The sequence below is a fragment of the Anas platyrhynchos genome, chromosome 9 (genome assembly GCF_047663525.1).
Source record: "Anas platyrhynchos isolate ZD024472 breed Pekin duck chromosome 9, IASCAAS_PekinDuck_T2T, whole genome shotgun sequence".
Lineage (NCBI taxonomy): Eukaryota > Metazoa > Chordata > Aves > Anseriformes > Anatidae > Anas > Anas platyrhynchos.
The window spans coordinates 26,403,892-26,430,739 of record NC_092595.1 but is presented as its reverse complement, the minus strand read 5'-3'; the positions used below and the strand labels follow the sequence as shown (position 1 = coordinate 26,430,739).

Genomic DNA, 26,848 nt, shown 5'->3' with positions numbered 1-26,848 from the left:
ACGGCCGGCACCCACGTTGCTAGTGGCTGGAAAATCATGTCCTGGGATCGCCGTCCCCGAGCCGCCTGAGATGGGACCTGGACCGCGGTGCGGCTAGCAAACACTTCGGCCGGGAACGGAGCCAAGGGACTCGGTACGGCCAGCTCCCATGCTGCCCGTGGACGGATACCCGTGTTCTGCGATCGCCATACCAGAGCTGCCCAAGGTCCGAACTGTCCTCAGTGCGCCTACCAAACACTTTCCCAGGACCGGAGCCCAGGGGATCAGGACAGACAGCCGCCACTCCGGACAGGACAGAAGCCCCGGTCTCTAGTACAGCCAGTCACCGAGCCGGGAGACGACAGCCTCCAGCTTCACGACACGGCTGGCACTCATGCCGCTCGTGGCCGGACACCCGGGTTCTGGGATTGCCGTCCTTGATCCGCCCGAGGTAGAACCTGGACCCCGCTACGGCAATCACACACACGTCGCCCAGGACTTGAAACAAGGGGCTCGGGTCAGCCCGCCCCACGCTGCCCGTGGACGGACACCCGTGTCCTGCGATTGCCAACCAGAGCCGCCTGAGGTCCGAACTGACCCTGGTGCATCTAGCAAACACTTCGGCCAGGAACGGAATCCAGGGGTTCGGGACAGATGGCCGTATCTCCTGACAGGATAGTGTTATAAATGGCTCAGGATTCAAATTAGGATTAAATAAAAAAATAGGATTTATTGAAAGAATATAAAGGAATAGAGGTAAGCAAACAGCGCTGGGTGCTCCAGGAGTCTCCGCTCCACCAGGACGCACACCAGTTACATCAAGCAGCTGATTTTTATGCTCCTAGACTAATACATATTCATTACTACTTCTAAAAAAATAGATTATTATAATTAGCTTCCGGGGTCCAGTCCCTCCTACTGGAGCCTGCGCATCAGTCTCCTCTGGGGGTCTCTAGGGGTCTTTCATGCTGAAGGCTCGTAGTCTTCCTCTCACCTTTGTACTCACTCGGCACAATTCCAAGTTTATAGAACACTTTCTGTAGGTCTTGTCTCCCAACCGTCCTTCAGCTTCTTTTTCCTTCCTCTTAATCTCTTGGCCCCCTGGCCAGATACCAAAGATCCACATAGTATCCCATAACAGTCACTAGTTGTTATCAGTTGTTCTGAAACTCCCAGACATCAAACACAAACAGCTTTCTTATTTGACGCTTCACGAGTAATTAAAACATTCTTCCCCAGCCATTCACAGACACATCTATAGCAGTGTTAAGTTAATCTCGAAGAAGACAGGAAAAAAAAGGCTGTAACTGTTAGAAATAGAAGTCCGGAATAACAAAAGCAAACAGGTTCATAAATTTAAGGAGTGTTTTCTGAAGACGTGATAAATTGACTAGAATGAGGGGGAGACTGGGACACACTGCATCTGTGGTTCAAGAATTAAATTGCCAGTGCAGGACCCAGAAGCAGACAAGATTCAAACAGAATTGTTCTTTATGGACACGAATTGTTAAAACATTCCTCACAATAGGACCCCCGGTCTCCAGTACAGCCAGCCACCGCGTCAGGAGACGACTACCTCCCGCTTCACGGCACGGCTGGCACCCATGCCACTCGTGGTTGTATGCCTGGGTCCTGGGATCGCCTTCCCTGAGCCACCCGACATGGGACCCGGACCGTGGTGTGGCTAGCATACACTTCACCCAGGAGTGGAGCCGAGGGCCTCGGAACGCCAGCCCCAACACCGGCGGTAGCCGGACACCAGTGTCCTGGGATCGCCTTCGCCAAGCCGGCCGAGATGGCACCCGGACCCCGGTGTGGGTAGCACACACGTCACTCAAGACTGGAGCCCAGGAGTTCGGTACGGCCATGCGCCGCTCCGCACGGGAGAGAACACCCCTGGCTCCGGGACGGCCAGTCCCCGAGCCGGCAGACGACAAACTCCCGCTTCATGTCTGTCCTGGTTTCAGTTAGAACAGAATTAATTTTCTTCCTAGTAGCTGGTGGAATGTTGTGTTTTGGCTTAGGATGAGAAGAGTGCTGATAACACCCCAATGCTTTAATTGTTGCAGAGCAGTGCTTATACTAAGCCAAGGACATCTCAGCCTTTTGCTCTGTCCTGCCAACGGGCAGGCTGGGGGTGCACCAGGAGCTGGGAGGGGACAGACCCAGGACAGCTGACCCAAACTAGCCAAAGGGGTATTCCATACCATCTGACGTCATGCTAAACAATATATAGGGGTGGCTAGCCGGGGGGAGGGGGCCAGACTGCTCGGGGTTAGGCTGGGCATCGGTCAGCGGGTGGTGAGCAATTGCATTGTGCATCACTTGTTTGTATATACTATTATTACTTTCATATTATCACTATTGTATCATTATTATTATTATTGTTATTATTATTTTTGTTATTATTATTTTCCCTGTCTTATTAAACTGTCTTTATCTCAACTCACGGGCTTCACTTTCCATTTCTCTCCCCCGTCCCAGAGAGGGAGGGGGGAGGGTGAGCGAACGGCTGCGTGGTGTTTAGCTGCCGGCCGGGTTAAACCACGACAGTCTTTTTGGCGCCCAACGTGGGGCCCGAAAGGTTGAGATAACGGCAGATCTGATCAGAGTGTGTTAAACTAAAATTGGTGTAAGAATTAGACCTGCTTAATAGTCACCTGTCATGATGCTGATTGCTTTAATCTCAACTCTGCTGCGCCTGTTTTCCAAATTGAGTATTATAGTACATTATTTTCCGTATTTGCTCTCTGTCGTGTTGTTTATCCTCTCCGGGCCCTGGTTTCAGATCATTATGGTACTGAGTGTTATAGCAATGGCTTATGAGACGATAAGATATCTGGTCATGACTCTAACTTGGTATTTATACTCAGTAACATCGTGGACTCTGTACTTTGGAAACAGTATCTTGGGAACTATTAGCAATTATACCTATTGTTTTTCTCCACTAGAGAGTCAATCTGTGGAGGGAAAAGGGGAAGATAATTTTTCTTACTTGATTACTCTCCCTTTCTCCTTCACCACCCCTGTATCCTCCTGGATCACTCTGCCTTCCTCCTTCACCACCCTCTTACCCCCTGAGCTTGTCACAATAGCTCTCCAAGATATTGAATATTTTTGGAATACTCAGAGTACCATAGTCTTGTTGTTCTGCCTCATGAATGCACTTCAGGTTCTGCTTAAAGTTAAACAACTACTTGGGAAGCTTATCCGGATATCTGCCCGGAGGCAGGATAGTTGTGGGTGGCAGGGAGTATGGGTGGATATGGGCAGGCATCTAGAGCAGTTGGCACCCCCAGTGTGTTGGAAATTCACCCCTGAACAATGGCAAAATCCTCAAAAACTGGCAGAATGCTTGAAAAAAAGGTGTCATGATTCTGGCAGTTCCAAAGTAACACAAATCATTATAACGTGCTGGGGCCTGGCTCATGCCTATCGAGCTGCCATTGATACTGCTATCAACTTAGTGACAGACCCTGCGGCCACTCCAAGCCCTGTGACAGATCCAACGGCCACTGTGACCCCTACGGTGGACTCGGCAGCCGCTCCAGATCCAGTTCCTGCAGCCGCTCCAGTCCCAGCTCCTGCAGCCGCTCCAGTCCCAGCTCCTGCAGCTGCTCCAGCTCCAGCTCCTGCAGCCGCTCCAGTCCCAGCTCCTGCAGCCGCTCCAGTCCCAGTTCCTGCAGCCGCTCCAGCTCCAGCTCCTGCAGCCGCTCCAGTCCCAGCTCCTGCAGCCGCTCCAGTCCCAGTTCCTGCAGCCGCTCCAGTCCCAGCTCCTGCAGCCGCTCCAGTCCCAGCTCCTGCAGCCGCTCCAGTCCCAGTTCCTGCAGCCGCTCCAGTCCCAGCTCCTGCAGCCGCTCCAGTCCCAGTTCCTGCAGCCGCTCCAGTCCCAGCTCCTGCAGCCGCTCCAGTCCCAGCTCCTGCAGCCGCTCCAGCTCCAGCTCCTGCAGCCGCTCCAGTCCCAGCTCCTGCAGCCGCTCCAGCTCCAGCTCCTGCAGCCGCTCCAGTCCCAGCTCCTGCAGCCGCTCCAGCTCCAGCTCCTGCAGCCGCTCCAGTCCCAGCTCCTGCAGCCGCTCCAGCTCCAGCTCCTGCAGCCGCTCCAGCTCCAGCTCCTGCAGCCGCTCCAGCTCCAGCTCCTGCAGCCGCTCCAGCTCCGGTTCCTGCAACTGCTCCAGCTCCTGCAGCCGCTCCAACTCCTGTGGCTGTGTCAGAGAAACGAGCTGTAGCAGTGCAAGTTGATCCTGCAGAGGGTATTCCAACCCCTGTGGCAGACCCTGTAACAAAGTCAGAGAAACGAGCTGTGGCAGTGCAAGCTGCCCCTGTAGAGAAGGTGAAAAAATGGTATAGAGATTCAGGTCGTTTAGAACGCAGAGAGTCTTCTGCCAATCCAGGTAAGGCTTCTGCCAAAACTAGGTATAGAGATGACGAAGATGACGACGACGCTGGGCCATCAAGGATTCAGGAGGAGGAAGATGAGGATGCCGAAAAAGCAACAGTAACTACCCGAAGCCTAAACGAACGTGAGCTACGAGATGTGCGAAAAGATTTTGGTCGCTGTATAGGTGAGCAGCTTGTCACCTGGCTGCTCCGGTGCTGGGACTCTGGAGCCAATTGTGTGGAATTAGACGGCAGGGAAGCCAAGCGGCTGGGATCCCTTGCTCGAGACGCCGGCATTGACAAAGCAATTGCAGATGGAGCACAATCCACCAGCCTCTGGAGGCGTCTCCTCTCAGCTGTGAGGGAAAGGTATCCCTTCAAGGAAGAACTTTTATGTCTACCAGGCAAGTGGACCACTATGGAGAAGGGAATCCAGTACCTGAGGGAATTAGCCGTACGGGAAGTGATTTATGAGGATCCAGACCAGAGACAAACATCCAAAGATCCAGATGAAGTCAAGTGTACACGACCCATGTGGCGGAAGTTTGTACGGAGTGCACCATCATCATATGCCAGCTCATTGGCAATAATGGCCTGGAAAGAGGATGAGGAACCCACAGTGGATGAAGCGGCTAAACAACTCCGGCAGTACGAAGAAAGTCTTTCCTCTTCCTTACAGGCCTGCGTCTCAGCTGTGGAGAAACTTTCTGAAGAGGTCCACCAACTTAAAGAGAATCTATCTTCCCCCCAACCTGAACCAACCGGTGTCCAACGACCAAAAGAGAACACTTGGGAGAAACTTTCTGAAAAGGTTCACCAACTTGAAGAGAGATTATTCTCCTCTGTACCTGTACAAAGCAGTGTCTCAGCTGTCAGGGGTAGGCGTTCACCCACACAAGGAAGACGATATGGTGGGTACTCACCCCGTGCCACCCTGTGGTTTTACTTACGAGACCATGGAGAGGACATGAGAAAATGGGATGGAAAATCTACTGCGACCCTAGAGGCACGGGTACGTGAGTTGCAAAAGAAAACAATCAGGAAAAAGGGATTCTCTGAAAAGTTTGCTGCTCCAACTTCCAGCAGACAGTCCTTCAAACACAGAAACGAAGAAGATTCTGACCAGGATTAGGGGGGCCCTGCCTCCAGCCAGGGGGAGGAAAGGGACAATCGAGTTTATTGGACTGTGTGGATTCGATGGCCTGGCACGTCACACGCACAGAAGTATAAGGCTTTAGTAGACACTGGTGCACAATGTACTATAATGCCATCGAGCTATAAAGGACCAGAGCCCATCTATATTTGTGGAGTGACAGGGGGATCTCAGCAGTTGACTGTATTGGAGGCTGAAGTGAGTCTGACTGGGAATGAGTGGGAAAAGCACCGCATTGTGACTGGTCCGGATGCTCCATGTATCCTTGGCATAGACTATCTTAGAAGAGGATATTGCAAGGACCCAAAAGGGTTCCGGTGGGCTTTTGGTATAGCTGCCTTAGAGACAGAGGACATTAAACAATTATCTACCTTGCCTGGTCTCTCAGAGGACCCCTCTGTTGTGGGGTTGCTGAGGGTCGAAGAACAGCAAGTGCCAATCGCTACCACAACTGTGCACCGGCGGCAATATCGCACTAACCGAGACTCCCTGATTCCCATCCATAAGCTAATTCGTCAATTGGAGAGCCAAGGAGTGATCAGCAAGACCCATTCACCTTTCAATAGTCCCATATGGCCAGTGCGAAAGTCTAATGGCGAGTGGAGACTAACAGTGGACTATCGCGGCCTGAACGAAGTCACGCCACCACTGAGTGCTGCAGTGCCGGACATGCTGGAACTTCAGTATGAACTTGAGTCAAAGGCAGCCAAGTGGTACGCCACAATTGATATCGCTAATGCATTTTTCTCCATCCCTCTAGCAGCAGAGTGCAGGCCACAATTTGCCTTCACTTGGAGGGGAGTCCAATATACTTGGAATAGGCTGCCCCAGGGGTGGAAACACAGCCCTACCATTTGCCATGGACTGATCCAATCTGCGCTAGAGCAGGGGGAAGCTCCTGAACACCTGCAGTATATCGATGACATTATTGTGTGGGGTGACACAGCAGAGGAAGTTTTCAAGAAAGGGAAGAAAATAGTCCAGATCCTTCTGAAAGCCGGTTTTGCCATAAAACAAAATAAAGTCAAAGGACCTGCACGAGAGATCCAGTTTTTAGGAATAAAATGGCAAGATGGACGTCGTCAAATCCCAATGGATGTGATCAACAAAATAACAGCTATGTCTCCACCAACTAACAAAAAAGAAACACAGACTTTCCTAGGTGTTGTGGGGTTTTGGAGAATGCACATCCCAAATTACAGTCTAATTGTAAACCCGCTCTACCAAGTAACCCGTAAGAAGAATGAGTTTGAATGGGGCCCTGAACAGCGACAAGCCTTTGAACAAATCAAGCAGGAAATAGTCCATGCAGTAGCCCTTGGGCCAGTTCGAACAGGACCAGATGTAAAGAATGTGCTCTACACTGCAGCCGGGGAGAATGGCCCCACCTGGAGCCTCTGGCAGAAAGAACCTGGGGAAACTCGAGGTCGGCCTCTGGGGTTTTGGAGTCGGGGATACAGAGGATCTGAGGCCCGCTATACTCCAACTGAAAAGGAGATACTGGCAGCATATGAAGGAGTTCGATCTGCTTCGGAGGTGGTCGGTACTGAAGCGCAGCTCCTCCTAGCACCCCGATTGCCAGTACTAGGCTGGATGTTCAAGGGAAGGGTCCCCTCTACGCATCATGCAACTGATGCTACATGGAGCAAGTGGGTTGCACTGATTACTCAGCGGGCTCGAATAGGAAACGCCAGTCGCCCAGGAATATTGGAAGTGATCATGGACTGGCCAGAAGGCAAATACTTTGGGATATCATCAGAGGAGGAGGTGGGTCGTGCTGAAGAAGCCCCGCTGTACAACCAGTTACCAGAGAATGAAAAGAAATATGCCCTGTTCACTGATGGGTCCTGTCGTATTGTGGGGAAGCATCGAAGATGGAAGGCTGCTGTATGGAGTCCTACGCGACGAGTTGCAGAAGCTGCTGAGGGAGAAGGTGAATCAAGTCAGTTTGCAGAAGTGAAAGCCATTCAGCTGGCTTTAGACATTGCTGAACGAGAAAAATGGCCAGTTCTCTATCTCTACACCGATTCATGGATGGTAGCAAATGCCCTGTGGGGATGGTTACAGCAATGGAAGCAAAACAACTGGCAGCGTAGGGGCAAACCCATCTGGGCTGCTGCATTGTGGCAAGATATTGCTGCTCGGGTAGAGAACCTGGCTGTGAAAGTACGCCACGTAGATGCTCATGTGCCCAAGAATCGGGCTACTGAAGAACATCAAAACAACCAGCAGGTAGATCAGGCTGCTAAGATTGAAGTAGCTCAGGTGGACCTGGATTGGCAGCATAAAGGTGAATTATTTATAGCCCGATGGGCCCATGACACCTCAGGCCATCAAGGTAGAGATGCAACATACAGATGGGCTCGTGATCGAGGGGTGGACTTGACCATGGACGCTATAGCACAGGTTATTCATGACTGTGAAACATGTGCTGCAATCAAGCAAGCCAAACGGTCAAAGCCTCTTTGGTATGGAGGACGGTGGCTGAAATATAAATATGGAGAGGCCTGGCAGATTGATTACATCACACTCCCTCAAATTCGTAATGGCAAGCGCCACGTACTTACAATGGTGGAAGCAACCACCGGATGGCTGGAAACATACCCGGTGCCTCATGCCACCGCCCGGAATACCATCCTGGGCCTTGAAAAGCAAGTCCTATGGCGACATGGCACCCCAGAAAGAATAGAGTCAGACAATGGGACTCACTTCCGAAACAACCTTATAGACACTTGGGCCAAAGAACATGGTATTGAATGGGTGTATCACATCCCCTATCATGCACCAGCCTCCGGGAAAGTTGAACGATACAATGGCCTGTTAAAGACTACCTTGAAAGCAATGGGCGCTGGGACGTTCAAAAACTGGGATACGCATTTGGCAAAGGCCACCTGGTTAGTCAATACTAGGGGATCTACCAACCGAGCTGGACCTGCCCAATCAAACCTGTTACGTACTGTAGATGGGGATAAAGTTCCTGTAGTGCATGTAAAAAATATGCTGGGTAAAACAGTCTGGGCTACTCCTGCCTCAGGAAAAGGCAAACCTATTCGTGGAATTGTTTTCGCTCAGGGACCTGGATACACTTGGTGGGTGATGCAAAAGAACGGAGAGGTCCGGTGTGTACCTCAAGGAGATTTAATACTGGGTGAGAATAGCCCATGAACTGAATTGTACCATGTTAATTAGTATATTATACTGTATGTTATCACTACCATGATTACTATAGGTGACTAATTAGAATGTATGGAAAAGAGTGTAACCTGAGCATGACATAAATGGTATGGAATAAGGGGTGGATAGATGTCCTGGTTTCAGTTAGAACAGAATTAATTTTCTTCCTAGTAGCTGGTGGAATGTTGTGTTTTGGCTTAGGATGAGAAGAGTGCTGATAACACCCCAATGCTTTAATTGTTGCAGAGCAGTGCTTATACTAAGCCAAGGACATCTCAGCCTTTTGCTCTGTCCTGCCAACGGGCAGGCTGGGGGTGCAGTAAGAGCTGGGAGGGGACAGACCCAGGACAGGTGACCCAAACTAGCCAAAGGGGTATTCCATACCATCTGACGTCATGCTAAACAATATATAGGGGTGGCTAGCCGGGGGGAGGGGGCCAGACTGCTCGGGGTTAGGCTGGGCATCGGTCAGCGGGTGGTGAGCAATTGCATTGTGCATCACTTGTTTGTATATACTATTATTACTTTCATATTATCACTATTGTATCATTATTATTATTATTGTTATTATTATTTTTGTTATTATTATTTTCCCTGTCTTATTAAACTGTCTTTATCTCAACTCACGGGCTTCACTTTCCATTTCTCTCCCCCGTCCCAGAGAGGGAGGGGGGAGGGTGAGCGAACGGCTGCGTGGTGTTTAGCTGCCGGCCGGGTTAAACCACGACAATGTCATGGCCGGAAAACACGATCGAGGCCGGACACCCGGGACACGGGACAGCCTGTCCGCATGCCGCCCGACACAATCCGCAGAATTAGGAACCAGCGGTCCCCATACCTCTCAACAGCAGCAATCCGGTTCAAGGCATGGCAAGCCCCGCGCGAAACGCGGCTGCATCTCCGTGCACTTGGATCGCGGTCCCCGAGCCGCCCGAGGTTCGGCCCCAATCCCCAGTGTGTCTAGCACACTTGTCGCCCAAGACCGGAGTCCAGGGGCTCTTGACGGTCGGCTCCCACGCCTCCGGATGGATATATCCAGGAGTGCGGGATGGTCATCCGCCGATCCGCATGGGATAGAACCCCCGGTAAATGGGATGGCGAGTCCCAGTAGCAGCGGACACCAGCCTTCCGCTTTACGGCACAGCTGGCCAACATGCCGATCGAGGCCGGACACCCGGGACATGGGACAGCCTGCCCACATGCCATTCGAGGCAGTCCTCAGATTGCGGAACCACTGGTCCCCAAACTGCTCGACAGCAGCATCCCGGCTCAAGGCATGGCAAGCCCCGCAGCGAACGTGGCCGGATTCCCGTGCACTTGGATCGCGGTCCTCGAGCCGCCCGAGGTTGGCCCTGGTCACCCGGTGTGTCTAGCACTCTTGTCGCCCACGACCTGAGCCAAGGGGCTTGGGACGGTCGGCTCCCGCACCTCCGGACGGTGGCACCCAGGAGCGCGGGCCGGCCGGCCACCACTCCGCATGGGACCCCGGTCTCCAGGACAGTGAGTCACCAAGCCGGCAGACACTAGCCTCCCGCCTCACGTCACGGCTGAAAAACACGCCGATCGAGGCCGGACACCCGGGACACGAGACAGTCTTAAAAAAAAAGGACGTCTTAAAAAACTTAGGACGCTCAAAACCCTATCCCGAAAACATTAAGATGCTCAAAACCCAAACCCCCAAAATTAAGATACTCAAAACCCTAGCCCTGGAGAACCTAACCTGAAAAAAAAAAAAAAAAAAAAAAAAAAAAGATCTTAAAACCCTAACTGTAAATAACTGACCAAAAATAAAACCCTAAGACTCTAACCCTAAAAAACATATCAACACTACAACCCAAAAAACTCTAATACCCTAACACGCTAACCCTGAAACCCTTAAAACCCTAACCCCCAAATCCTTAAAATCCTAACCGTTAAAACTCCAACCCTAAAAACCTTAAAATCCTAAACATAAACCCTGAAACCCCTTACTCTGAAACCCAACCCTAGTGCCCAATCCCTGAAACCTTAAAACCCTGAATCAATCTGTAGCAAATAGCATAGGCTGAGTCGAGGATCTCAGTACAGTAGCATTATTATTCGGGATTACAATGGCGGGTGTCCCACAAGCAGGAGGGTGCCTACTAATTCTATACACAGTTTATACACTTTTTTTTTTCTGCCGAGGACCGGGACCCTCCCCTGTTTCCCCATTAACTGTGATATTCAAGGTTCATAATCTAGCTGGTGCTTCACAGAAAATACACAGCTGCTGGCCTGTTATAAGTCACATTTCTTTTGAGGTTTTTACTCTTTGAGGTGGCAATGTTTCTTACGCCGTGATTTCCACCTAATTGCTGAAAGGATTCTGGTTGTCTGCATTTTACAAGGTTGTCTGTTATAATAAATAATAAAAGTCCCACATAGGATTACAATCAAAGTTTACAATTCATTGCATGAATAGAGGTAAGCAAACAGTGCTGGGTACGCTGGGAGTCTCTGCTCCACCAAGACGCACACCAGTTATACACCAGTTACCTCCCTTAAGGGATATAGAGAAGCTCTCTCAGATACAGCAGTCCTACTTCTCGTGCATGCAGCTGGAGGTCGGTCTAATTCTGGTGCTGTTGGTGGTGGAAGCTGGGGCAACGGTGGTACTGGTGGAGATACCACAGCCACCGGAGAGGGAGCCGCCGGGGGTGGATTGTTGGATATGGAGGTGGTAGCTTATCCAATGGCTCACGTTTATCTTCTTTTTCTTTTTCATGTTCTTCTTCTTCTTCAAATTTCTTATCTGCTTTTAGTGTAAATATTGAGGCTGGAAAAGGACGTGAAGTCCTCCTGATCCATAATCCTGCATAATCACTTTCTTCCTGGCTAAAAGGTTCCTTTGAATTAACATGGATATTTAAGGCCTGGCAAATCCAGCCTTCAAAGGATCCAAAAAAAAGGCCGAAAGACATGTGGTCTTAAAGGCTCCTTTGGCCATTCTATCACACAATACTGGACCATTTTTAATTTACTTTTTCCTTTTCTGGGGTCCCTATAATTCCAATTTCTAATTGTTATTCCTAATGGACTTTCTGGTGGTATGACTGGTAATTTACTCCCTTTCTCCTGGTCCCTGGTCTTCGATTTTGTCTGACCCATCTTGCAATTTTACTATGGCAATTCCCACAGCCCTTGGTTACCTTAGTAAGAGTGTCTTGCAAAGGGTTTAGGACCTATCACCCACCCACAAATCCTATAGGAATCACTTCGGTCCTTCACCGGCCACGTCCCTTGTGGGGGAGATTGGAACCGCAGTTAGAAGACCTCCACAATCGCTTTGGAACTAAGTTCCATCTCAGTCACACTCTTACACACACAGGCAACCGAACCCCACCCAACCGAACGGTGTACACTTTAAATACTTAGGACTCCGTCGTCGTCCTTCAGATCTTCACATGCAGAATTACGGGCAAAATATAGTGCTGCAGCTGGCAAGGGAGCTAAAAAAATAATCAAAAACTTTGCTTACCTTCATTCAGGTTCAAGATGCCATTAGTCCCGACCCGATTCGAAAACAGCCACCAAATGGTGGGGCGCCTCTCCTAGACCAAATCAGAATTCAGGAACCAAAGCCGTCCCGGACAAGCACCCAGTTGTAATAAATGACTGGGTCCCAAATAGGATTGCAATTAAAGTTTACAATTTATTAAAGGAATAGAGGTAAGCAAGCAGCGCTGGGTGCGCCGGGAGTCTCTGCTCCACCAAGACGCACACAAGTTACAGCAGGCTCCAGGTTTTTATGCTCCTAGGCTAATACATATTCCTTACTACTTCTAGAAAAGGCAGGGTTATTATAATTAGTTCATGGAATCTGAACCCTCCCACTGGTGCATGCATTATCAGTCTCCGGTGGTCCCTCTGGGGGTCTCTCATGCTGAAAGCTCGTAGTCTTCCTCCCAGGCTTTTCCCTTGTCCTTCTCCTTTGTCCATCTTTGCTGGATGTCAGAGACTTGCATAGTGTCCCATGCAGCAGTTGTAATAGTTAGCAGTTATTCTGAAACCCCTTTGTTCTCTTATCCCCTATTGACCCGAATTGCTGGACCACTCCCTTGCAAGATACAAGAACTATATACATTAACCACTCTGGTTTTCTTAGACTTGTGGTTATACAAGGGTATGTAAGACAGAAGGTCTCATTTCATCATATCAGGCGGCCCTAGCATTGTTCCATATTGACACAAATCAGATGAACACATTTCACACTGTTAAGCTCTCTTAGCACTGCAAGAATATCTCAATACCACCTTCCTTCCCTCTAAAGGATGTAACTGTGCAAAACCAACATTTTTATTCCCACAACCTTGATCCCCTTACCCTGAAATCCTTATTCCCCTTAAACCTAACAACTCTAACCACAACCCTAACCCTTATTATCAACCTCCTAACGCTAATGATACTGACCTTAATCCAAACCCCAAACTGCCCCTAACCCCAGACAACCAGCAACGAAACACACAGACACAAAGATGGAAACTACAAAAAAGTCAAAACCCTAGATACAGGCCCCAAATCACAAATACGCAACCAAAATGCTACAGAAAAGCCCCAGATGCAGGCCCCAAATGCTACAGCTAGGCCTCAAAAGCTCAAGATGCATCCCAAAGCAAAAATGCAGACCCCAAATGTTACAGAAAAGCCCCCAAACCCAGGCTGCAGAAGTCTACAAGCAGGCCCCAAACTGCCAACAGAAGCAGGCACCAACCACACCCAGATGCAGACCCCAACTGCCCACAAGCAGCTCCCACCCCCACACCCCCTCCCAAGAACTGGACTCCACCCAGACACAGGCCCCAGACCCAGGTCCCTCCCACCCCCCCAAACACAGGTCCCAAAGGTGTACAAGCAGCTCACAACCCGCCCCTTCAGAGACAGGTCCCAACCCCCTGCCCCTCCTAGACATGGGATGCAGAGGTGTACAACCAACTCCCAACTCCCTCCCCCCAAAGACCCCCAAATGGAGGCCCCTAGAGTGTACAAGCACCTCTCAACTCCCCCAGGCACAGGCACCCCCCCCCAAACACAGGCCACAAAGGTGTACAAACAGCCCAGACCCCCCTCTGAGACCCAGGCCCCTAAAGTGTACAAGCAGCTCCCAACCACCCATAGATGCAGGCCCCAACCCCTCTCAAAAGAGAGGCACCTAGAATGTATGAGCAGCTCCCAACCCCCCTGAACATAGGTCCTAAAGTGTACAAGCAGCTCCCAAACCCCCTCAAATACAGGCCCAAAAAGTGTACAAGTAGCCCCCCCCCCCGCCAGAGACAGGCCCCTAGGGTGTACAACCAGTTCCCAACCCCTGCGAGGGAGACCCCTACACTGTACAAACAGCTCCCAATCCACCCCAACACAGGCCCCTACAGTGTACAACCAACTCCCAACCCCCCCAAGACATGGGCCCCAACCCCCCCGACATGCAGGCACCAAGCCCCCCCAGAAATAGGCCCCAAAGTTGTACAAGCAGCTCCCAACCACCCCCAGATTCACACTCCAAATTCTACAAGCTGACCCCAACCCCCACAGACACAGCTCCCTATATGGTATAAGCAGCTCCCAACCCTCCAAAATGCATGCGCCAACCCTCCCCCCCCCCCCCCCCAGGCCCTAAAGGTGTACAAACAGCTCCCAAGATCCCCCAGACACAGGTCCCTACAGTGTGCAAGCAGTTCCCAACCCCCACAGATGCAGGCCCCGACCCCTCCCAGACACAGGCCCCAAAGGTGTACAAGCAGATCCCAACTCTACTCCAAAAGCAGGCCCCCACACTGTTCAAACAGCTCCCAATCCTCCCCCCAACATAAACCCCTACAGTGTACAAGCACCACTCAACCCCCTCCAGATGCAGATCCCTACATTGTACAAGCAGTTCCCAACACCTCCCCCCAAATGCAGCCACCTACCATGTTCAAGCAGCTTCCAACCCTCCACCAAAAGCAGGCAGGCCCCAAAGGTGTACAACCAGCTCCCAACCCCCCTGAGACACAGGCCCCAACCCCCCCTCAGACACAGGGCCCCAAATTCTACAAGCAGCTCCCAACCCCTGCAAGGCAGGCCCCCTACCCTGTATAAGCAGCTCCCACCCCCCCCTACCCTGAGGGAGGCCCCAAGCCCCCCCAAACACAGGCCCCTACAGTGTACAAGCAGCTGCCAGCCACCCCCAAATCCTGGCCCCAAAGTTGTACAAACAGCTCCCACCTCCGCAGAAACAGATTCCTACATTGTACAAGCATTTCCCAACCCCCTAAACACAGGCACTGACCCCCCACAGACACAGGCCGCAAAGGTGTACAACCACCTCAAAATCCCCCCCAACGCAGGCCCTTACAGTGCAACAGCAACTCCAAACCCCCCACCCAGAGGCAGGCTCCAACCCCCCATGGACGCAAGCCCCAAAGGTGTGTACAACCAGCTCACAAACCCCTGAGACACAGGCCTCAAGCGCCCCCCCCCCTCCCCCCCCATACACAGGCCCCTACAATATACAAGCAGCTCTCAACCACCCCCAGATGCAGGCCCCAAAGGTGTACAAACAGCTCCCACACCTCCCCCAGACACAGGCCCCCAAGCCCCCCCAAACACAGGCCCCTACAGTACACAACCAGCACCCAAACCCTAACCTCAATGCCAGCCCCAAAGGTGTGGAAGCAGCTCCAAACCCCCCGCCCCCCAACCCAGGCTTCAGCAGTGTACAAGCAACTCCCAACTCCCCCGCCCCCCCCCCCCCCCCCCCCCCCCCCCAGGCTCCAAAGGAATACAAATAGCCCCCTCCCCTCCCCCAGATGCAGGTCCCAACCCCCCCCCCCCCAGAAGCAGGCCTCTACCTGTTATAAATTGCCTCCTTAATTTTTCAGAGAGCATTGTATTAACCATAGAAAGGAATTTGTAATACACAATAAATGTTTGTTCATTGTCTTTTGTATTATAAAAACAAGGAGTTCTGTTTGAGGAACGGGAGTTGTGAAAACTCCCTGCTGAAGTAAGGAGCTGTATAATGCTTGGCTAGACACTATGAAAATTCTTTTGCTTAATGTAACAAAAAAGAGAACCCCCCCCCACTTCTCTCCTTCTGCATCTCAGTTGCCTCTTTTGTTTAAAGACCCTGCTGCAAAGCTCATGTAACCATCTCCTGATAAGTTGATAAACTAGTGTATCAACATCCTGCCTTCCTGTCTCACGCTGGGCCAACATGACCAAATAAAAAAAGAAGTTGAACCACAACGCCGAGGAAGACTACGGCCTTCATCTTCACGACCACCAGAGGGACAGAGACGACCCCCTAGCAACAGTGTGCGCAGTCGCAGAATATACCAGGATGTGCTGCGTAATCCCGGAATTACCAAGGTATACAAAGGGACCCTGGCGGGGGTGAGGTGCGCGCCGTTGGTGGAGCCGAGACTCCCTGGCCACCCAGCGCTGTTTTGCTTGCTGTTGCTTACTCAATAAATTCCTTTCTATTATTAATGCAATGCTGTCTGAAAATTAATTAAGGGGGCAACTTATAACAGAATTCACTGAGTAAGCCAACAGCAAGCAAAACCCATACCCTTACCCTTACCCTTACTCTTACCCTTACCTTTATCTTTACCCTAACCCTTACCCAAACCCTTATCCTAACCCTAACCATTACCCTAACCATTACTCTAACCCTTACCCTTACACTTGCCCTTACACTTGCCCTTACCATAACACTTACCCGTAACATACCTTAACACTTGTGCTTATGCTTACACTTACCCTTACCCTTAACATACCCTAACACTTACGCTTACCCTTACCCATACCTTAACCCTTACCCCTACATTTACCCTTACCCTAACCCTTACCCTTACCCTAATCCTAACACTTACCCTAACCCTTACCCTTGATTCAAAGATTGAAACTGATATTCCTTTAAGTGGTATATTCTTTATTGCAGCACTGGATGCATGGGGGATCTCTCCACCTATCGTGCATACCCAAAGCGGAAAGCAGTCTTGAATTTATACAATCAATCTATCAATATTCTACAAGCGCCATATTCATTACCTATCCCCGTCTTCCCTCGCTTCTCATGCTAATTAGCCTTTTGGCACCTTGCGCCTGCGTAGAGCCTCCCAAGAATTGTGGGCAGGGGTCTTCAGGATATGGGCAGTGGTCTTTGGCAGGAAGACCCCGAGTCTTCCTCACAGTATACTTTTCACCTTTGGTCAGGATTCTGCTTGAGTTGGCATGTTTCTTAATTGCAAGAGCTGGCTGTTGCTAATTCTTCCGTTTGTTGTATCTTTATCATGAATTCCAATGTCCAGTTTTGAGATTTATAGTCCTTACATTTGTTTCTCTGTCCGTCTGCCGCTTCCTTATCATGGGTTCCAGTGTCTTGTTTCGAAATATACAGTCTTTGTCTGGGGATTGTCCTTGCCTCCCCAATATCTCCTTAGTCAGTACTAAGGCTCTATAACATCTATCTTCCCACTTTAGAGGTACTGCTTGATCCTTACTGGTTGCTTTCCCTCCTTGAGCCTAATCTCAACAGGTGGGGCATTTTTAGCTCTCCCAGGTACATCAGTAGCCCATACCCCTGGGTATACCTGGTTTACAACTTGTTCATTAACTTTTCCTTCCATTGGAAGGTTGACTTGGGCTAAACTCATTATCTGTATATATTGTTGATCATTTACCTCCAGAGTAATCTCCCCTTTTTCAAATTTTATTGCTGTTCCTAATTGCTCTAATAAATCTCTACCTAACAGTGGGGAGTTAGGCATATTATATATGGAGTGGTAATTTGTGTTGAGAAAATGGTTGATATTAATAAAGGTGGAGATTTGGGAGTGTGGCCATTGGGGTTAGAAAGCCCCATGGTTGAGATAACATTAGACTCTTAACGATGAGTCCATCAGGAATATAAAAGAGTTTAGAGGGAACAAAGAAGGGTAATTCAGGAGACTCCATGCAGTCTCTGGTTTCTTGTTCTCCAGCTGGTTTCTTGTTCTCCAGCCGTTAAGGCATGGAAGTTTCTGGGTGTTTGCTGTTGTTATATTCAAAGTTGTTTGACCAATGAAAAGTTGTTTTGAAAAGGACTGCTGTGGGGAGAAGGGTATAAGAGGGGAGCCTGTCCTCAAGATAAAAAAGGCAACACAATGTGATGAAGTTATGTCATCAATAAAGAAGCAGGAAAAAGAAGTGAAGAAGAACAGGCTGGCAGAATGGAGACCAGGACGGGAACAGACACTTTGCCTCATAAAGATGGGTTCGGCCAAACTCAGCAAACCGCTCAGAGAAGCTCGTACTGAAAGTTGCTGGAAATGGGTGCACTGGAGCTGGAAAGAAGCTCAAGCTGAGAGAAGCGGACCCGCGCACACAACTGCCCCTCACTGGTAAGCAGTTGCACATTATGGGGAATCATACGTCCTTAGAAACTGATTCAAAGATCGAAGCTGAAATTTCCTTAAGTGGTATATTCTTTATTGCAGTGCTGGATGCACAGGGGATCCACTCATCGTGCATGTTCGAACTAACAAACTATCTCATATTTATACAGCAAAACAATGAATATTCTATTAACGCCTATACATATTCATTACCTAAACCCACCTACTCTCGCTTCATATGCTAATTAGCTTATCAGTTCTTGTGCTTGCATAAAGCCTTCCAAGAATTGTGGGCTGGGGTCTTCGGGACGTGGGCAGTGGTCTTTGGGAGGAAGACCGTAGGTCTTCCTCGTGATGCAGTTTTCACCTTTTGCTTAAAGAATGCAAGGCTGGCTGAATCAGTTGTTTTCCAAGCTGCAGAAATGCCACGTTGGCTCAAGCTATCTCAAGTTTCAGCCTAACTGAGGGTCGGCAGATAACGGGATGTTTCAGTTCACAAGACATAACAGAAGGTTGACTCAAGTTATCTCAAGTCTCAGCCTGAGGGTTGACAGATAACGGGATGTTTCAATTAACAAGATGCTTCAGCATAACAGAAGGTCGACAGATAACAAGATATCATCTATTTTGTTCTCATTAATTTTTAACCACAAGATTTATTCTATCCTAAAGTGAGTTTATACAATATCATTCCCCTCTTTTCTGGAAAATCTAGTAAATTCTTTTACTTAATACGAAAATTATTTGAGGAGGAATGGAGACAGGTCCCTGCTCGACATGGCAGGCGATGCCCTCCCCTTCTGACCCCACCTTCCCGGGTGCCCTTATGAAACAGGTTTGAGGCCCTGGAGCTTGACAGACCAGTAACTGAGGAAGAGGTAGCAAGTGTTCCCAGGAGGATGCCTAGGGCGAGGAGGTCGACTCCACGCCTCAGGACTGCCTCCATCAAGAAAGACAGGAGGGTTATTGTTGTGGGAGACTCTATCCTTAGGGGAACAGAGGGCCCTATTTATCGGCCTGACCCTACCCGTAGGGAAGTCTGCTGCCTCCCTGGGGCTCGGGTGAGAGACTTTGCCAAGAAAGTCAAGCGCCTGGTACGGCCCACTGACTACTACCCGCTACTGGTCTTTCAGGCTGGAAGCAATGAAGTAGCAACAAGAAGTCCGAAGGCGATCAAAAGAGACTTTAGGGATTTGGGGCGACTACTTAGAGGATCAGGGGCGCAGATTGTGTTTGCCTCTGTCCTTCCGATAGGGGGGATCGAGGCTGAAAGGTGTGCTGTTCACATAAACTCATGGCTTCGAGACTGGTGTGACCGGCAGAACTTTGGGTTCTTTGATCACGGGAAGGTCTATGCTACACCGGGCCTGATGGCACCGGATGGGATGCGCCTCTCTCGGAGAGGGGTAAGGATCTTTGGTCAGGAGTTGGCAGGGCTGATAGATAGGGCTTTAAACTAGAGTCGAAGGGGGAAGGGGCTAAAACCAGGCACGCCGGTGAAGATCTAAGGGATGGTACGCTAGAATCAGAGGGGCTGTGTGCCAGTGAGGTCCTTCGGTTAGATCCACAAGGTGCTGAGTGTAAGGAGACGCACCTGAAATGCTTCTACACGAACGCACGCAGTATGAGGAATAAAATGGATGAGCTAGAAGTCCTGGCCCAGTCCCGCAACTACGACATCATCGGCATAAGCGAAACCTGGTGGGATGAGTCCTGTGACTGGGGTGTTGCGATAGATGGTTACAGGCTCTTCAGGAGGGACAGGCAGGGTAGGCGAGGTGGTGGGGTGGCGATGTATGTGAAGCAGGGGCTGGACTGTGTGGAACTTCAGGTCGGCGATGGCAAAGTTGAGAGCCTCTGGGTAAGGATCAAAGGACGAACGAATAAAGGGGATCTCGTTGTGGGAGTCTATTGCAGACCGCCTGGACAGGACGATAGCGCCGATAAATTATTCTTTACAGAACTAAGAGAGGCCTCGAGATTAACTCCCCTTGTCCTTATGGGGGACTTCAACTTGCCAGACGTTAACTGGGAGTGCCACACGGCTGACACGAGCAAGTCCAGGAGGTTCATGAAGCACCTAGATGATAACTTCTTGGTGCAGGTGCTAACGGAGCCAACTAGGAAAGGCACCCTCCTTGACCTGTTGCTGGAAAACAGAGAGGGTCTGGTGGGAGATGTGATGATTGGTGGCCGCCTCGGTCATAGCGACCATGAAGTGGTTGAGTTCAAAATTTACAGTGACAGAAGGAAAAGTGCCACCAAAACCTCATCCCTAGATATGGGGAAGGCGGACTTCAGGCTGCTCAGGGAACTAGTCAGCAAGGTCCCCTGGGAAACTGCTCTTGAAGGCCTTGATGTCCAACAGTGCTGGTCACTCTTTAAGCAATGCCTCCTAGAAGCACAAGATCAGGCAATTCCTAAATACCGCAAGTCAGGCAGGCGCGGCAGGAGGCCGGCGTGGCTGACCAGGAACATTCTTATGGAGATTAGGCGGAAACAGAGAGTGTTTCGCTACTGGAAGGAGGGCCAGGTGACATGGAAAGAATACAGGGATGCTGTTCGTGTTTGTAGGAAGAAAATTCGTGTGGCCAAAGCACACCTAGAGTTGAAGCTGGCTGTGTCTGTGAGAGAAAATAAAAAGGGTTTTTTTAGATATGTGAATGGAAAAAGGAGAACTAAAGAATACATAGGGCCGCTCCTTGATAGGGAAGGTCTCCTCACAGACAATGACATAGGCAAAGCAGAGACGCTTAACGCCTTCTTTGCCTCTGTCTTCAATGCCGATGATGGGCTTCGGGACCCAGCGTGCCCTGAGCTGGAGTACCGGGACGGTGGGGATGACAAACTCCCAACCGACCCTGAACGTGTGCGGGATTTGCTACTCCACCTGGATCCCTACAAGTCCATGGGTCCAGATGGGATTCATCCCCGGGTGCTGAAAGAGCTGGCGGACGTCATCGCGGAACCTCTCTCAATTATTTTTCAACGATCCTGGGAGTCTGGAGAGGTCCCGGCAGACTGGAAGCTGGCAAATGTTGTGCCAATTTTCAAGAAGGGTCAGAAAGAAGACCCTAGCAATTACAGGCCTGTCAGTCTCACGTCAGTGCCTGGTAAAATCATGGAGAAGATGGTTCTCGAACGTATTGAGGCGCACCTGGGGGACAAAGCAGTCATTGGTCCCAGCCAGCATGGGTTTGTGAAGGGTAGGTCCTGCCTAACTAACCTGATTTCCTTTTATGATAAGATCACCCGTATGGTGGACCAAGGGAAACCAGCTGATGTGATTTTTTTGGACTTCAGCAAGGCTTTTGACACGGTTTCCCATAGGATCCTACTGGACAAAATGTCCACCATACAGCTAAATAAAAACATCATACGATGGGTGAGCAATTGGCTAACGGGCAGGGCCCAAAGGGTTATGGTAAATGGCGCTGCGCCAGGCTGGCGGGCGGTCACCAGTGGGGTCCCTCAAGGCTCCACTTTAGGGCCGGTACTTTTCAATATTTTTATAAACGATCTGGATGTAGGAATAGAAGGTATTTTGAGCAAGTTTGCTGATGACACCAAACTTGGAGGAGTTGTGGACTGTGTTGAGGGTGGAAAGGCCTTGCAGAGGGATCTGGATAGGTTGGAGAGCTGGGCGATCACCAACCGCATGAAGTTCAATAAGAGCAAGTGCCGGGTCCTGCACCTGGGACGGGGAAACCCTGGCTGCACATACAGACTGGGCGATGAGACGCTGGAGAGCAGCCTAGAAGAGAGGGATCTGGGGGTCGTGGTAGACAGCAAGTTGAATATGAGCCAGCAGTGTGCCCTGGCAGCTAGGAGGGCCAACCGTGTCCTGGGGTGCATCAAGCATGGCATCGCTAGTAGGTCAAGGGAGGTGATTGTCCCGCTCTACTCTGCGCTGGTGCGACCTCACCTCGAGTACTGTGTGCAGTTCTGGGCACCACAGTATAAAAAGGACATGAAACTGTTGGAGAGTGTCCAGAGGAGGGCTACGAAGATGGTGAAAGGCCTGGAGGGGAAGACGTACGAGGAACGGCTGAGGGCACTGGGCCTGTTCAGCCTGGAGAAGAGGAGGCTGAGGGGAGACCTCATCGCAGTCTACTACTTCCTCGTAAGGGGGTGTCGAGAGGCAGGAGACCTTTTCTCCATTAACACCAGTGACAGGACCCGCGGGAACGGGGTTAAGCTGAGGCAGGGGAAATTTAGGCTTGACATCAGGAGGGGGTTCTTCACAGAGAGGGTGGTTGCACACTGGAACAGGCTCCCCAGGGAAGTGGTCACTGCACCAAGCCTGTCTGAATTTAAGAAGAGATTGGACTGTGCACTTAGTCACATGGTCTGAACTTTTGGGTAGACCTGTGCGGTGTAAAGAGTTGGACTTGATGATCCTTAAGGGTCCCTTCCAACTCAGGATATCCTATGATTCTATGATTTTTCTTCCCACTCTTTATGATATGTACCCCTCAATACCGTGCCATGCACATTTGTCAAGGAGGTTAACATGGACATTCGTTGTAACAATTTCCAATTCCAAACAAGTAATACAAAAGACAATATTAAACTTATACCAACTAATATCAATAAAACAATAATTGGGTGACTCAGTGTGTTCAAAATTTCATTTGCAGTTGGCAACCATCTAAAGAGTGTATCCCACCAGTTGTGATTTGTGTCTTGTTTTACTCTTTGCAAAACTCTGCTTATTTCCTTTGTATCATGATGGACAGTGATTAGAGTCTTCTCTCCATTTTCCTGACTGCCTTTTAAAATTTTAATCAGGTGTTGGTGTTTTTATTAGTTGCTTCACTAGTGTGAGGTTCATCCCAATAGGTGTAGGTAATAACTTACGATACATTGTGTTGTTAGACTTGACCAGCTGGTGGGATACCACTGGTGCCAAATATAGAAAATCACACCCGATGATTCTGACAAAGTTACAAATACAGAAGTTAGAATGATTTTTGCTACGGAGAGTTATGTTCTCCTTATCTATTTCTACAAAATCACAAGCAGTTCTTAAACACACACAGCCTTGACCTATATATACAAGCACAGTCTTTTGACTAGTATTTGGATGAATTTCAAAGTGGCAGACACCTTGCTCCGTGTCAAAACATACATCCTCAGCATCAATTGTATTGCTTTCACAAATAAATCCTTGTTGTTCCCGGGTAACACATGATTCTAGATTTACAGACTGCCATTTCCCATTCTCCATCCGTGCCCATGTTCTGTGCTCCAAAGGATAGAGCACTGTCTTCTCATGGTTTAATCCTAATGCAATGATTGGGTGGATAAACTGTGGCATTACGTATAGTAAGCACAAAGGCAGTAGCCATATTAACAAATGGGATCATAAGTAAAATTTACCAGGGTCCACCAAGACTGGAACTTCTTCTCAAAATCATTGGCATTGTCCCAAACAGTCTTTCGGACTTCAGCCAGAAAAATGCCTTCACTTCCCTCCCTAAAGATCAAGGCAGCTGTTGCCTGCAACCATAACTGTGCTTGCATACAACTAAGAGCTAAGGATACATTATCTTGAACCATACTAAGTGCATCTATTATTAGTTTGTGGTCTTGGTCTTCTGCATTTTCCCATCTCGGTAACACCTTTGAAACTTGCCATTGGCTAGTTCCCAATGCCAATAAGGATGATAGTAGGGGTTGTTTTAGTTTTGTCAAAAAAAACTTTTTGCACCACTCCACAACATGGGGAATTCACCTCTCCAGGACTATACCAGGGAATGGCAGAAACAAGATGAAAAGCACACTCTGAGGTACCTCATAACCACACTCTACCTACTGCAATACCTATCTCTTCCCAGCTGTTTTACTTCTGCTGCTCTCTGTCTCCAAATCAAATTCTTTTAACTGCCATGCAGAGCAGTGGTCCTCCAGGCACCATAGATTGGCGGTCATCTGGGTTCCATAAAGCACATAAAGCAGTGCCATATTTTTTTTTTTTTTTTTTTTATTTCAAAACAGCAGTCTGCATCCCTCTGGAGATGAACAGTAGGTCAATCCAGTCACTGAGTTACCAATGCAAAGCTTCACAGTTCCAGAAGGCGCTCTTTCCTTTGACCGATTCCTTATAAGTGTTATCCACCACTAGCAAAAGCAATTAAGAGACTGCAGACAGGCACTGCCACATTTGACAAACTTCATCTTTTTCATTTTATCATTTCAAAAGAGCAGTCCACTTACCTCTACACCTGAGAAGTAGATCAAACTAGTCACTGAGTTGCCGAACAAGAACTTGACAGTTCCAGAAAGCACTGTTTCCTTTGACCAGTTCCTCCTAAGGTTTACCTGCTGCTGGAAAAAAGAAAAAAAGACTCTGTGCCAGCTGCCCTTGAGTACTCACCCAGAGCTTGATTATTCACCCAGAGACAGACCAGATGTCTTTTCCAAAATAGTCAGGACAATGTATTATTGCACTGACGTACCACCACATTAGCTACCATCACTAATTGCCAGGCAGGACAGCTCCAGGCCAAACGCACACATAAAAAGGCACACTACAAATATCATGAATGAAACACGGGAAAGAATTATTTATGCTATAGGAATTACTATAAGAATTACTCACCTGAGGAAGAACTGCATGTGATAAAGGCACCTACTATTATATAGATTGATTTACTTTAAATGATCCTACTAGATTTTACCTTAAGTAGATATACTTATCTCTTTCAACTTGGAAACACATCAACCCATAGACTCTGACCCACACCCCAAAAAAAACAAAAAAAACACAACCTGCAACTGACTGAAGGAAGAGCAAAGCACTTACCCCAAAGAGCAGCTCAGGCAGAAAGAGCTCTTTGATAGGACACCTGCGGTTCATATATGTGAGAAACACTCTGTAGCCAATAACTTAGGCTCAGGCGAGGATCTCAGTGAAGCAGTAATTTATTCGCAATTGCAATGGCAGGCGCCCCACAAGCAGGAGAGAGCGCGTCTACTAGTTCCATAACACAATTTATATACTTTTTGATGACAGGACCCTCCCCTGTTTCCCCACTGAGTGGGTAGTCCAGGTTCACAATCTACCTGATGCTTCACAAACAATGCATGGCCTTCAGTTGCTGGCCTGTTAAATTTCAAATTTCTTTTGACATTTTTACTGCTTGAAGTGGTAATGTTTCTTCACTTATCTGACTTGACACCGTGATTTTCACCTAATTGTCCTAAGGAGTCTGGTTGTCTGCATTTTACAAGGTCGCCTGCTAAGCTTTCTTATCACTGCACACATATCTCAATACCACATTCCTTTCCTCTAAACAATATAACTCTGCAAAAACAACATTTATATTCCCATGTATACCATCAGGCCCCACCCAGCATCCTGGCCCAATCACCTGGGAAAGAGGAGGGGCAAAGCACAGGAAGGGATAAAGAGAGCAGGAGGAGCAGCAGCTGTGTTTTTTATTTGGCTTAGCTCAACAGTGTGTGGAGTGTTACTAAAAACAGCAATTCCTGTGCTTTTACTTCAGTTCTGATCATTGAAATGACAACGTGACCAAGTAGGTAACGAAAACTGGTTTTGACTGTAATTAGCCAAAATTTTTATTTACATAGGTAGAAATAATCTAGGAGTGTAGCAGATTACAAACCACAAAAATACTATATTGAAGTGTAAAATGACTCACAGAAGCAGTAACGTATGTTAGTAGACTATCTAAAAAACAATGCAGATGGGTCCAAAACTATGCAGATGAGTCCAAAAAAGTCAACCCAATCAAGATCTGAGAAGGGTACAGACATTCTCAAAAGAAGCAGGGAAAAAATAGTGGCACACTACAAGCCGGAAAGGACACTGTGCAGATTTAAGGGACCTGTAGGACCTCAGGAGGAGCAAAGCATGTAGGTCCTTAGAAAGTGTGTTTGGGGGGGAGGGGGTCAGGTTAGGCAGGGACTAGGAATACTAAGTAGAAGAGAAAAGGAGTGTTGTGAGCCTGAAATGTGTATAAGGATTGTAAAGAGGGCTCCTGAGAGGACAAGGAAACAAAGGGAAAGCCGCTTACCTCTTAGAAGTCATCCTTGATCTTCGTGCCACGGACATTTGTCTCGCATGCTCGGTGCACGAGTTTAGATGTCCCCGTCCATTGAAGGCTTACCTCTGAGAAGTCCTACATGGCTCTGCCTGCGTTACTGATTTTTTTCGCCAGCAGGCGGTGGCAGAGGGCGCTACCGCCCTCATCCCGAGAATGACAGACACAGCCTCCCAAACAGTTTTCTCAATAATGGAAGCAGTGCGAACCGCATGGAAAACCACACCCCACGTTGTCTCAGGGAGGAAATAACTGCTATGAGCAACGTGCACTTCCCAGCTAGGAAGCTGAGCAGCAATGTGAAGAACTACGTTTCCCGTCATGCCATGGAAACCAACATGGTCGACAATGTTATACATGTATATGGAGTAGTAATTCTTGTCGAGAAAATAGTTGCTATTAATAAAGAAGGAGGAGATGTGGGAGTGTGCCATGGGGGTCGGCAAACCCCATGGTTAATGATAACAGTAGACTCTTAACGATGAGGCCATCAGGAATATAAAAGAGTTTAGAGGGCACAAAGAAAGGTGACTCCATGCAGTCTCGGGTTGCTTGTTCTCCAACCAAAGTTTCTGGGTGTTTGCCATTGCTGTTATTTGCAAAGTTGTTTGACCAATGAAAAGTTGTTTTTGAAAAGGACTGCTGTGGGGAGAAGGGTATAAGAGGGGAGCCTATCCTCAAGATAAAAAAAATTTAAAAAAAAGGCAACACGATGAAGT

The 26,848-nt window shown here is 48.9% G+C and overlaps 1 protein-coding gene across 12 annotated transcripts in view; it reads right to left on the bottom strand.

Moving 5' to 3' along the window:
• Positions 1-26,848, bottom strand: part of LOC110352453 (uncharacterized) — a 56,392-nt gene that overhangs the window by 19,465 nt on the left and 10,079 nt on the right. For 3 of the 12 annotated variants that reach the window (XM_072042691.1, XM_072042689.1, XM_072042694.1), the window contains 2 exons: positions 24,280-24,387; positions 12,183-12,255 (listed from right to left, as the gene is read on the bottom strand). In XM_072042691.1, coding sequence (XP_071898792.1) covers positions 12,183-12,255; positions 24,280-24,387 — 181 coding nt within the window. Of the gene's footprint in view, positions 1-12,182; positions 12,256-18,132; positions 24,205-24,279; positions 24,391-26,848 lie in introns of those variants that run through there. The other 9 variants (XR_005267800.2, XR_011811531.1, XR_011811534.1 and 6 more) reach the window with 5 other exon arrangements.